Below are 13,180 nucleotides of genomic sequence, written 5' to 3'. Positions count from 1 at the left end.
GACCATGATGTTAATGGTCAAGGCATTACAATCAATCTCGAAATCAAGCCACATGTAATCAGGAAACTCTACCAACTCGGATTTGTATTCGTAAAAAAAAAAAAAAAAACAAAAAAAAAAAAAAAAAAAAAAATCTTAGATCTCGTCTGTTATTACCGAAGATTCATTTCTGACTTTTCTCGTGTTACATGACTTTTAAACTCGTTAACTCACTAAGGAAAAACTTTAAACCTCTCCGTGTTCGAACCTTGAGCGTGATTCTTCACACCAACATTTCTAGCTAAATTCGTATAGCAACAGGTGGAACTCAAAATATTTCTACTTGAACGCCGAAAGGCATACCCTCTCGACTCAAAATCAACGTAACTGAAATTCGTTATTTTGCGCGAAGAATTCTAATACTAAATTGTAAATCCGATCAATTTTCTCGTCATCACGTACCACACTACATACCTCTGTTATTTCACCGTTACCGTCTGATATTACTGGAATTTAAGATAACACACAATCCAACGATACTTCACTCTTCCTTGACTTAACGCCCTTGTGTTCCTGATAATCGGTCAACTATTGTTCAACCCCGAACTATACAACTACGTGTACTACCTCGTTTCTCTTTCAGACTTCAACTTTTGACAACTAGAGGCACGTTATGGCAACCTCGAGATGTAAGCTCATCCTATTCTAGGTCCTCATTTCACTCCTATCTTTATCGCTCGCATTTCCGTTTAAGGAAACTCCTTGTAACATTTCTCCATGGATAGAGAAACTCCTTATATTACATTAGTATTCGCCACGAGGGTGAATAGTCCTAACGAACATTTTTCGAACCCTAACTGACTTGTTCAAACATATCTTAAGAGATTCTACACCAACACGGTGTATCTTTGTCATTTATCCTGTATCGAAATACTCGTTTCACTTCTAGTTTTACAAGAAACCTTGGGAACTCGCTTAGACACATGTACCGCGTATCTCCCACAACCGACGAACCGAGCGAACGAACGATTTACGTCTTGGAAAGACATGTCACAAACTCGTATTGTCACCTTTAGTAGATCACTCTTACAACAGTAGTTACCACTCGTGTGTTCACGCGCACTTTCCGAAACCCTATATGACCGCTAATGTCATACCCCTGTTCATTTAACCAAAGCATCAACCACCGAAATCTGAACTCCATCAAGAAACAACAATCGAGATCATTCAAATCCGAGGAGGGCTCGAGACGATCCGTAGTCGCCAAAAGAGTTATACCAAACTTAGATGAAAACCTCACAAATCCCAGTGTGTAACCGCGTAATATTGAGAAACCGCACCTTGAAAAGGTGTAATCCATTGTGGGAAATCGAGAAAGGCTGTATCCGCAATATCGAACCTTTTGAAACCTTGGGGCGTATTGGAACCGCTTCCTACCGTTTAGAACTCCCGACTCAATTAAGTTTCCGTTTACCCTACATTTCGTGTAACAAACTTAGAAACGTGTCCTGCGGAACAGGAGCGTGCAATCCTGCTAGATACATCAACTATCGATGACAACTTCTCTTCATAGGGAAACCAGTTGAAACCGGGGATCGTAAAACCAAACCCAAATACAACGTAAAACCCTGACTATCCAACTCATGAGAACACTCAAGGACGTACTTTCACTTATTCATTGCATGGACAACGTAAAGTCTCGAGTAAGAGATATCGACTACTACTTCCAACTAAATTTTGGGACGAAATTTCTTTTGAGGTGTGGATAATGTAACATCCCGCATTTTTCCGTTAAATTATTTTAACGTCCGTCTTTTTTTTTTAAATAATACCTTTCGTTATTTAAATTCGTAGTTTCCGTTGACTAACGTTCATAATAATTCCGTCATTTAATTATAACACCTCTCGTTAACTTGCGTTTTAAAAATATTCGATCGGTTAAATCCCGCACCCGCTTCTAAACTCGAGGGACTAAAATTGACACGGGGCAAACTAGTTGACTAGGTCAACTAGTCCACCCCAATCACCACCATTCAATCACCTCCATCTCTCTCTCTTTCTCTCTAGCAAGAACACACACACAAACACCCAATTCAATCATTCATCATCTAAATCCGATCTAGGCTTACAACAAAACAAATTACATATTTGGAATCCTCTCTTCATCCTCTACAATTTGATACCAACTTCGTCTCGTTTGGGTAACATTTCTAAAACTCTAGATTTCTCTAAATTCGTGTTTTTGACTTGAAATGTTGTTAATTAGTGTCTATGGCTCATTGTGATGTCGTGTATGTAATTTGTATGCTCGATTCGTTGTTTTTGGTGTAACTAGTTCAATATGAAAATTACTTGCTAAATCCTTGATTTTGGATGATCAAATGTTGTTAGATTGTTAAAGTGCATGTTTTAAAAGTGTTACTAGTATCATTAGCTTCGTTTTGATGTATAGGTTGATTAAGGAAACTCCAAGAACATGATTAATGATTTTGTGAACTTGGATTAGGGTTTGATGAGCTTTACATGAACTTTTGATGCGTCAAATGCTATGAGATATTGTTGTTAAGTGTTTTGTTGCAATGTGTGTTTGATTACCTTCGAAACGGCATAACATACATGTAAATTGGTTGCCCGAATCATAAAATGCGTTTTTGGAACTTGAACTTTGATTATGAATGTTTAATTACGGTTTTTGGTTGTTGTAAGTGGAAGTTTGATTGATGAAATGTGCTTAGTTGTATTCCTCGTCAAAATACCTTTCCAACGATATATGATAGGCATTATAAGTGTTTGCGGGTCAATTGTTGTGTTAGAATTGATTTTGGCTCGTGCATACTTGGGAAAAACAGAAACAGACCTGCACAGATGGTGGCGCGGCGCGCCCCATCCCCGCGCGGCGCGCAATCTGGCCTGGCCAGATTCTGCCCACTTTGTCCCAATTCACGCGAAATGTTTGACTAGTTACCGACCTCCGATTCACATGAAACTTGTTTTAATATACTTGTATATGAATAATTAGCATAGAAAATTTGTCCGGGACCCGACCCGAACGTGTTGACTTTTGTTGACTTTGACCCGACCAAGTTTGACTTTTTGTCAAACTTAACCAGTTAATTATGCAATCTTTCTAACATGATTCTATACTTGTATCTTGCATGAAACTTGACAATTTGCTTCACATGCTACATAATCGAGTCGTATTGAGCCATAGGACTAATTGAACATCTTTGACCGTTTGTGTTTACCGTTATTGATACAACCTATATGTTTAGGTCAAGACTAGCTTTGTCTTTGCACGCGTCTACTTGTTGAAGTACTTTATTAACTCTTGCACTCAAGGTGAGATCATAGTCCCACTTTTACTCTTTTTGAACTTATATTGGGATGAGAAAACATAAACGATTCTTTTGAACTAAGTGAACACAAGAACGGGAAAACAAACATTCTACATACGAGTTTAGAACAAAAATCCTCAATTCGATTATCATTAGTTACACTTGCCGGGTGTAAGCGAGAACTTATGTTATATGGCCATATGGGTTGACAACCCTCATCTTTGACGGTTCGCTACCGTCTACGGATGAAATATATTTTCGAGAATCAGTGTTTGTTCTAGCACTAAGTGATGGGGTATACAATGGAAGGAATGTTAAGCTTTGATAATTGGGTGCTCGTGAAACAAACTTTTGGAATGTATTACTATTATTTCATTGATGCAAATCTTGTGGTTCACTTGTACTTACTTACTTAAACCTATGATTTCACCAACGTTTTTCGTTGACAGATTTCTATGTTTTTCTCAGGTCTTGCACGATATGTGAAACATGCTTCCGCTTACTAGTTGATACTTGCATCCGATGTCGAGTATACATGCATTTCATGGAGCGTCTTTTGACTTTACTTTAAACCGTGTCGCCTAGATTTCAATCGTACTTATAACGTTGTAACTTAACTTTTGGTTGAACAATTCTTGTAAACTTTGAAACAATCTTTATTTTGAAATGAAGGCGACATATTTTGGTCAAACGTTATCTTAAAGACTTATAATCAGGTAATGGGACCCACGTAGCCGACGCCGTCACTTGACGATTTGTCGGGGTCGCTACATTGAACCAGACAACTTGGCAAATGCAGATAAGATACAAACGACTCCCAATGGCTCTTTGCAACGTACACCTTACAACCTTAACCTTAATGATTATCCTACCCTATCTAATAATTCGCCAAACAACTCTTCCCATTCTCTTTCCAACCACTCTCCTAAAAATATTACGTGTACCAATAATGATGAAACCTTTGCTGCAAAATTAAAATCAAACCATCCCACTAACATTGAGCAAAATGAGCAATGTCAATGTCATGACAGTAATTGCAAAGCTGAATGTGAAAAACTCAAAGCAAGATGCATTCGGTTAGATTCCGCTGACGTCTCTTTCCTTCATATTAAGAACAAAGGCGGTAAGGATAAAGGTAAGGGCATCGAAGACAAGTGGGTTGATAATGTTCCAAATCTCTCTGGTATGTTCGATACTTCTAGTGAAATCCATCATGTTGTTGGTAATGATTCAAAAGTAAAGGATAACAAAGTCAGTCAAGTTCAATTTGGGGGCAAAAAGCTTTCTTTTAAAGAAGAAATGGTCAAATTTGGTGAGTTTATGCAAAATATGACCGACGATGAGACTCCAACCTACAAATCTAAACCATGAGGATCGGAAACAAGTTAATAGGGCGAATGACGGTGTCAATGCGGTTTGTTGCCTGGTTTGGATTGGTTATGGCCGGTTTCAATTTGAGGTGTCGGCTTTTAAACAACTTCCTTCAATTCTTTCAAAGTTTTTCAAGGTTGTTCGTTTTGTAACGTCTTCGAGGTTTTGGTTCGTATTCCTTCACAATTACTACATCGTCTTCGGTGTTTTTGTATTTGCCGGCATAGCCTCGTTCAAGATGATCTCAAAGTCAATTTAGACTCTAAAGCTCTCCTATGATTTAAGTGCCTTAATTTTGCTCAGAGTGTTGTTCAATGTATTTTTCTATAGTTTGTCGTTTCATTACTTTTGGGCTTTTTATGCCTCTTGCAGTGTAATTTTTCGGTTAGCTTCATTGTTTTGATGAAGTTTTTAATATATTAATTTTTCGCCGTAAAAAAATAAAATAAAACTATATATACCTTTTATTGACCGTAGAACAACTGTATTTGTTGACATTGCTCGTGCAAATCCAAAATCACATAACTGTTTCATACTTTCATATGAGAACAAGAATCAATTATGGCTAGTTAGTTAAGATTTTCTACAGTTCCTCTTCACCTTATAGATGCATGTGATTAATTAACTTAATATAAAATTGATATTCACAATAGATAAGTACTTCCTTAAAAGATCTTATGTACAAATTATTAAAGTAATCATTTGTCATGGCTAATTGGGTGCACACTGCACAGTACACATGTCAACTCATACATTCAGTTTTAACCGTATCAGAAAAATTGTCTGATCCAGAAAATACAAAATGCTAAAAAGTGAATCATAATGCATTTACAACGAATAGTGTGAGAAAACTAGTAGCATCAACATTGCATAATTAGTCGGTCTTTTAGTAATTTGGAGTGTCTGGAATATCAGCCCTATTGTAATTTGTATACCTTTTAGTAATTTGTATAACTGGTCCCCATACTATTAATAATATCCAGTTCTACCCCTTATTATTATTTATTTTTTTAGATTTGTAAACCACACACCCTACACATTAACAGAGTAAACGGTTGTTAGTGTGAGATTATTCAATAAAACCTCAGGTATCAACGGTGCAAAAATAAAAGTTTAGGTGTATCGGTGCAAAAGTGTACATACCATAGGTACTACCGGTGTAATTTTTTCTAGTTCAAAAGTGAAAGAAACAACCTAAAAAGAGTGATATTGCTTGAAGCAATCATATATTACTGGTCATCATTCTTGATCATGTTAAAACAACTACTTTAAGAAATTTCCTTTTTTTCTTCCTTTTGCTTCATGCCTTCATCATCAACATAATTTTTACACCTGTGTTTAACAGGTCAACTATGGAACAAAGCTGTGACAATATAATAATTCATTATCCAAATGCAGGTTTTTAAACAAATAACGTACACTTAACTTCAAGGTTTAAAACTTCATATGTGTCCAAAGTTTGTTTTGTTTGTTTTTGTATGAATAAACGTGAAAGTTAGGATTTTGCTTGTACACAAATAGGAAAAAAATAAATAGACAAGTTTACCCTCAGATCAACAAACGGTGTAAAAACCGTGGCGCCATTCACGAGGGTAATTTGGGAACTTCAACAAAAAAGAAACCAACTTATCATGCCAAACTAACGGGACCAGATGATCAGCTTTCTGTAACGTGTGGTCGTCACAATCTCCGATCTACTTTTTTTTATAAACTTAATTTTTTTAATTATTATTAATTATTATCTCAGTTTCCATAAAACCCATATGTAATAAAACCCCACAAACGCTTAATTATAAAGAAATTAGAGACCTTTACCAGAATCTTGAGAAATGGCAACTGTAGCCAAATTTCAGGCAATTTTGTCGGATGGCCACCGTAGAACCACCCTATCGCCGCCGCTGAAACTGGGTTTCTGCCGGAGATCAGTCTTGTGGGACTCACTCTCAGTTTCTAAACGTGGGTTGTGTGTGCAACCTTGTAGGTCGTTCAAGAAAGATAATGATGAAAAAGATAGGATTTTTAGTAATTTTAAGTTATTGGGAGCGATTAAATCATTGATTATTTGGAATGATAGCTCGATCCAGAAATTGGAAAAGAATTTATCAAAGGTTAGTTCTTGAATTTTGTTTTATGATTACCTGTACTTAAATTATGCGGTTATACAATTAATTTTCACTATTAATTGTAGTAGTACAGTAGTGTATTATTAATTTAAGAATTTATGTGAGTTTATATGTTTTTTTATGTCTTGTTGAAAAGACCTAGTTTTGAATTTGTTATACCTTATTATTCTTGATCTTATCTTATTATTGCTTAATAGAATTGGTTAGAATATTGAAAACTAAATTTAATGTGAAGAGAAATTAGTACCAATAAACTTTGTTCAAGCATTCAATTAAGCAGGTTAATAGCAATATAAATAAAGTAACAAACTTTATGCTAAATTTAGGGGTTAATGAAGTTAATTGTTGTCCCTTATCACTATTGCATGTATCTTTGAAATTGTGTAGATTGCTCTTCATTTAGGGAGATATATTGTAACCATGATGAGCACCGGCGTTGTAGTTGCAGTTGGATTCAATTTAGTAGGTTAGTCAAACAGATATCTTTTGAATAAGATTAAGAGATTTATGAATTAAACACAAAAATTTTAACTGAAGTTTCATATGAAGGTGGAGAAGGTCAAATGAATGATTTGATATGGTATAGTTGGCTTGGAGGCATTATAATTGGAACCATGATTGGTTCAAACATGGTGTTGGATGAAGTTAGCCGTGCAGGTCCACGAAATGTGGTCATAACCGGAAGGTACACATCTCTCTTTCTTGTACAGTTTACAAAGTACGATTACATTTTAAAATGTTCAGTTCAATTCAATTCCATTTCACAACTTTGTGCATCATTGCTTGTACAGTACTAGAGGGCTTGGAAAAGCTCTTGCGCGTGAGTTTTTACTTTCTGGGGATCGTGTCGTTATTGCTTCAAGAAGGTAACTTTAATAATCAAGAATTTCAAGTCATCATATATTTAAATAAAAAATGTTTCATATATTTGTTAACTGATATTTTTTATTTTTTTATTTTCTTATACCAAGAACAGCCAAGAATCTGTTGACATGACCATTAAAGAGCTTGAGGAGAGTTTACAAGAAGGCCTGGAAACCACAAAAAAAGCATCTTTGAAAAAATTAGCATATGCGAAAGTGGTGGGTACTTCATGTGATGTTTGTGACCCTAACGATGTTCGGAAATTAGCAAACTATGCTGTCGACGAACTTGGTTCCATTGACATTTGGGTTAGCACTTAAATTCTTTTATTGCATTCGATTTGCATTAGTAAAATGTTATCGCATAATCACTTTTAAATGCACATCCTTACACCCCTTTTCTGTTCTATAACGTATTAAAAAGAATACGGGAGTTGAATTTTGAAATTAGTTACTTTCTCTGTTGCAAATTATTCTTAACCTTTGAATCAATCCGCAGATAAACAATGCGGGGACAAACAAAGGTTTTAGACCATTGTTAGAATTCAGTGATGAAGATATACAACAGGTTTGTTTCTACTTATAATTATATATTATCTACTAAATGATGTCATTGGAAAGATTTTTCTCAACTCGGAAGTTATTTATGTCTTTCATGTATGATTAGATTGTCTCTACGAATTTGGTTGGATCAATATTGTGCACTCGTGAAGCGATGCGTGTCATGGGTAACCAGGTCAGAGGAGGTCATATTTTCAACATGGATGGTGCCGGTTCGGGTGGTTCAAGCACCCCTTTGACCGCTGTGTAAGCTTTCCTTGACATTGTATTTTATCTTATAAGATTTCGAACGCAGTTTCGTGTTCAGTTTAAGGCTTATTTATATTATTATTATTTTTTTTAACGGTACAGTTTAAGGCTTGTTACTGGTTTTTCTGTTTTAGAATCAGCTGATGATATATGCTTGCGTCGTTGGATCTCTTATTGTTTACCATAGGTACGGGTCAACCAAATGTGGTCTTAGACAACTTCAGTCTTCGTTGTTCAAAGAATGCAAGAAGTCTAACGTTGGAGTTCATACAGCCTCCCCCGGCATGGTTCTGACTGACTTGCTGTTGAGGTAAGATAACCCCGTTGTTGTCGTGTGTGTTATTTTGATTAGAGGCCGAGAGGTGGCTAATTGGTTAACGGACCAAAATGGTTTCAGTCAAACAAATCTTTTAGTTTTTAGTATGGTTCAAAATGAGTTAGGTCTTGTTGGGCCGACCCATAAACAAACGGAGTATTTTTTTAATCAAATTTTCAACCCATCTGTACCGTTAGAGATAAAGCATAACCTAAATGAACCCATGTAAATGGGTTGACATTGTCACCTCTAGAATAGATCAAAGACCATAAGTACTAAATTTGTTCAACTTTTGTGATGCGCAGTGGATCAAGTATTCAGAATAAGCAAATGTTTAACATAATCTGCGAGCTACCGGAGACAGTTGCTAGAACTTTGGTCCCACGGATGCGGGTCGTAAAAGGAAGTGGTAAAGCCATTAACTACTTAACTCCTCCAAGAATCTTGCTTGCTTTAGTCACCGCTTGGTTAAGAAGAAAACGGTGGTTCGATAATGAGGTAATACAAGAATTTTAAAATACGAAGTGTCAAAATTTTTTATATAATTTTATGCCATACACTCAAATGGATCTGCATCGAACATCTTTAAAAGATGAACTGTTGTGTGATGCAGGGAAGAGCATTATATGCTGCAGAAGCAGATAGAATAAGAAACTGGGCAGAGAGCAGAACTCGTTTTTCGTTTACGGATGCAATTGAATTGTACACAGAAAACACTTGGGTGTCTGTGTTTTCACTTTCAGTTGTTTGTGCATTCATAATTCTTGAAAGTACAACCGGACATGCATCACCGGGGACTTAGAGAGTTAGAGATCATAGCATTATAAGATGATGATCCTGCTCAATCTATGACTAAATTGCTGAAGAAATGGATGAGAAATTGCTTCAAGCAACTATGGTTTGTGAATGTATTCAACATTGATATGTTGTGTGGATATTGTATAAAATTTTAGCCCAAAGCAATTAAATTAAATGATATATTCAAATTTGTAAATTTTGATGGTAATATATCATAGACTTGGTTCAAGTATATTATTATATCGTATATACTCGAGTAAATAATATCATCATCCCTGACTCCCTGAGTAAACTGAATGACAGATTTTTGGAATATCGTATCACAGGGGCGAAACTACACGGGGGCAAGGGGCACATGCCCCCAGTGAATTTGAAATGTTCAGTGTTGAAATTTTAAATTTTTTGATTTTACTCCACGTAGATTTGAAATTTTCAAGTTTAAAATTTGATTTTGACCAAAAGCCTCCAGATTTTACTCCAACCTAAAAGCTCAATCACCCAAAAGATTGTATTTTCATGAAAGAATAGAAGAAAAAAATTTACTAAACGCTATTGAAAAAAAAATTCGCCGCCGGTGAAAAAAATTTCTGGTTCCATCACCGATGGTATGATGCATAACGTGTAATCGTGTATATATGGTTTATATATTACGGAGTACATATTTACATTATGTGGGCCACACGAGCATTGTGCGATAATAGGATGATGAGCATCGTGCTCGGATGCTTTGAGTAGATGCTAAACAGATGTGTCTTTCAAAAGGGCTCATAGTTCAGCTATATAAGAGGAACCATATAACTAAGAAATTGAAAGTTCAAGTTTCACTAAAGTGATACGTAAATATTCGTGATTAAAGTTAAAAGCCGAATATGTTATCGTTTATTGTGGCTGTTATAATAGTCAAAACCAACATGAATCCAATCTTGCAAGTGGATATATGTTTCAAGAATCAAATGCTTTGTTATTGTTATTGCTGTTATAATTCAGTAGGCTTATAACTACCTTTAGTGGTTGGATTCTTGATGTTATAATTCAGTAGGCTTATAACTACCTTTAGTGGTTTGATTCTTGATGTTATAATTCAGTAGGCTTATAACTACCTTTAGTGATTTGATTCTTGATTTAGAATACTAATAATGAAGTGTAAGAACAAAGATGATAATGAAGAGAAAGAAAGAAACACTTTGTAAGTGTGAGAAATGGTGCAAGTTTAATGCTTGCATTCATGAGTATTTATAGCCTAAAATCTCAATATAAAAATACATACTTTGTGTACCAAAATTGACTATATGTATACACCAAAATTGACTATCCATATCTATATTATTATTATTATTATAACACTCCCCCTTGGATAGCAATTTTATTTTGTTGAAGATCAACTATAAATTACTGCCTCGTTAAAAACCTTGCTAAAGAAAACCCAGTGGGAAAAAACTTTAGCTAAGGGAAAAAGAGTGCAGCATGGAGTTGACTCCCCCTCAAGTAGACATCGCTTCAGCTGTTACATCTTTTGAACATGTCTCATGCCAATGTTATGAACGTGTGTTCTGAAAATAGCAGTTGGAAGTGCTTTCGTGAAAAGATCAGCAGAGTTTTTGCTAGATTGCACATATCTCATTTCAATCTGGTTGTCCTTAATGAGATTTTGAGTGTATGAGAAGAATCTAGGTGGTATGTGTTTTGTTCGGTCACTTTTGATATACCCTTCTTTTATCTGTGCTATGCAAGCTGCATTATCTTCATAGATAGTTGTTGGACTTTTATCGCGTTCTAGTCCACAAGAATCAGTAATGAGTTGTGTCATTGATCTCAACCAAAAACATTCTCGAGTAGCTTCATGTAATGCAATCACTTCGGCATGATTTGACGATGTAGCAACAAGTGTTTGTTTTTGAGAACGCCATGATATTGCAGTACCTCCATTTAGGAATACATATCCAGTTTGAGATTTAGCTTTATGTGGATCAGATAAATAACCTGCATCTGCATAACCAACCAAATCTTGTTTTGATTTGTTAGAATAAAATAATCCTAAATCAGTAGTTCCTCGAAGGTATCGAAATATGTGTTTGATCCCATTCCAGTGTCTTTTGGTAGGAGCAGAGCTGAACCTTGCCAACAAATTAACTGCAAAAGAAATGTCAGGTCTTGTACAATTTGTAAGATACATAAGAGCTCCAATTGCACTAAGATATGGTACTTCTGGTCCAAGAATGTCTTCTTGATCTTCACATGGACGAAATGGATCAGCTTCAACATTGAGTGATCTAACAACCATAGGAGTACTTAATGGTTTTGCCTTGTCCATATTGAAACGTTTCAAAATCTTTTCAGTATATGTTGTTTGATGTACAAGTAAACCATTAGGCATATGCTCAATTTGTAAACCAAGGCAATACTTGGTTTTTCCGAGATCTTTCATTTCAAATTCTTTCTTTAGAAGTTGAATGGCTTCATGGATCTCTTTATTTGTACCTATGATGTTAAGATCATCAACATAAACAGCTATGATCACATATCCGGATGTTGTTTTCTTAATGAAAACACAAGGGCAAGTAAGATTATTTGTATACCCTTTGCTTATCAAGTAATCACTTAATCGGTTATACCACATACGTCCCGATTGTTTTAACCCATATAAAGATCTTTGTAATTTAATCGAATACATTTCTTTGGGTTTTGCATTTGATGCTTCTGGTACCTTAAATCCTTCAGGTATCTTCATATATATATCACTATCAAGTGATCCATATAGATAAGCAGTCACAACATCCATGAGATGCATTTCTAAATTTTTAGAAACTGCCAGACTGATTAAGTACCTAAAAGTAATTGCATCCATAACAGGAGAATAAGTTTCTTCATAATCAATTCCCGGTCTTTGAGAAAAACCTTGAGCTACAAGTCTAGCTTTATACCTTGTAACTTCATTTTTCTCATTTCTTTTTCGGACAAAAATCCATCTGTATCCTACAGGTTTCACATCTTTAGGAGTGAGAATGATGGATCCGAAAACTTTTCTTTTATTGAGTGATTCTAATTCAGCTCGTATTGCTTCTTTCCATTGAGCCCAATCATGTCTATTTTGACATTCAACCATAGATGTTGGTTCTGGATCATCATCATTATTCATGATGTCATATGCAACATTAAATGAAAATTTCTCATCAAGATTTTTCATTTCATTTCGGTTCCATAATATTTTTGAATATGCATAATTGATTGCAATTTCTGTATTGACATCATCAATCTCCTCTGCAGTAGGAGTACTGATTTGTGGTTCTTCTTGAACACTTTCTTTTACTTCATTATCAGCTGATTTTCTTTTTCGAGGATTTTTATCCTTTGAACCGATTGGTCTTCCACGTTTCTGACGTGGCAAAGATTCATGAGTGACGTTATTGCCAGCTTTTGGAATTTCAATTCGAGCTGGAGTATTTACTGCTGGTATATATGATTTTGTCACCGTTTTTGTATCTGTAAATGCATCAGGCAATTGATTTGCAAGTTCTTGTATATGCATTATCTTTTGAACTTCTGTCTCGCATTCTTTTGTGCGAGGATCAAGATACTTTAATTGAG

The 13,180-nt window shown here is 35.4% G+C and overlaps 1 protein-coding gene across 1 annotated transcript; it reads left to right on the top strand.

Moving 5' to 3' along the window:
* Nucleotides 1–6,344: 6,344 nt before the first annotated feature.
* On the top strand, nucleotides 6,345–9,829 carry LOC139852281 (probable chlorophyll(ide) b reductase NYC1, chloroplastic). Its single transcript, XM_071841541.1, has 10 exons — nucleotides 6,345–6,793; nucleotides 7,196–7,274; nucleotides 7,358–7,493; nucleotides 7,600–7,674; nucleotides 7,785–7,980; nucleotides 8,171–8,239; nucleotides 8,339–8,478; nucleotides 8,669–8,791; nucleotides 9,103–9,295; nucleotides 9,411–9,829. The coding sequence occupies exons 1-10, from the start codon at nucleotides 6,515–6,517 to the stop codon at nucleotides 9,597–9,599; spliced, it is 1,479 nt and encodes a 492-aa protein (XP_071697642.1). The 5' UTR covers nucleotides 6,345–6,514; the 3' UTR covers nucleotides 9,600–9,829.
* Nucleotides 9,830–13,180: the final 3,351 nt, after the last annotated feature.

This window comes from Rutidosis leptorrhynchoides, chromosome 6, assembly GCF_046630445.1.
Source record: "Rutidosis leptorrhynchoides isolate AG116_Rl617_1_P2 chromosome 6, CSIRO_AGI_Rlap_v1, whole genome shotgun sequence".
Lineage (NCBI taxonomy): Eukaryota > Viridiplantae > Streptophyta > Magnoliopsida > Asterales > Asteraceae > Rutidosis > Rutidosis leptorrhynchoides.
Note: the sequence above shows the minus strand (reverse complement) of the source record. Positions and strands in the feature narration are given on the sequence as shown.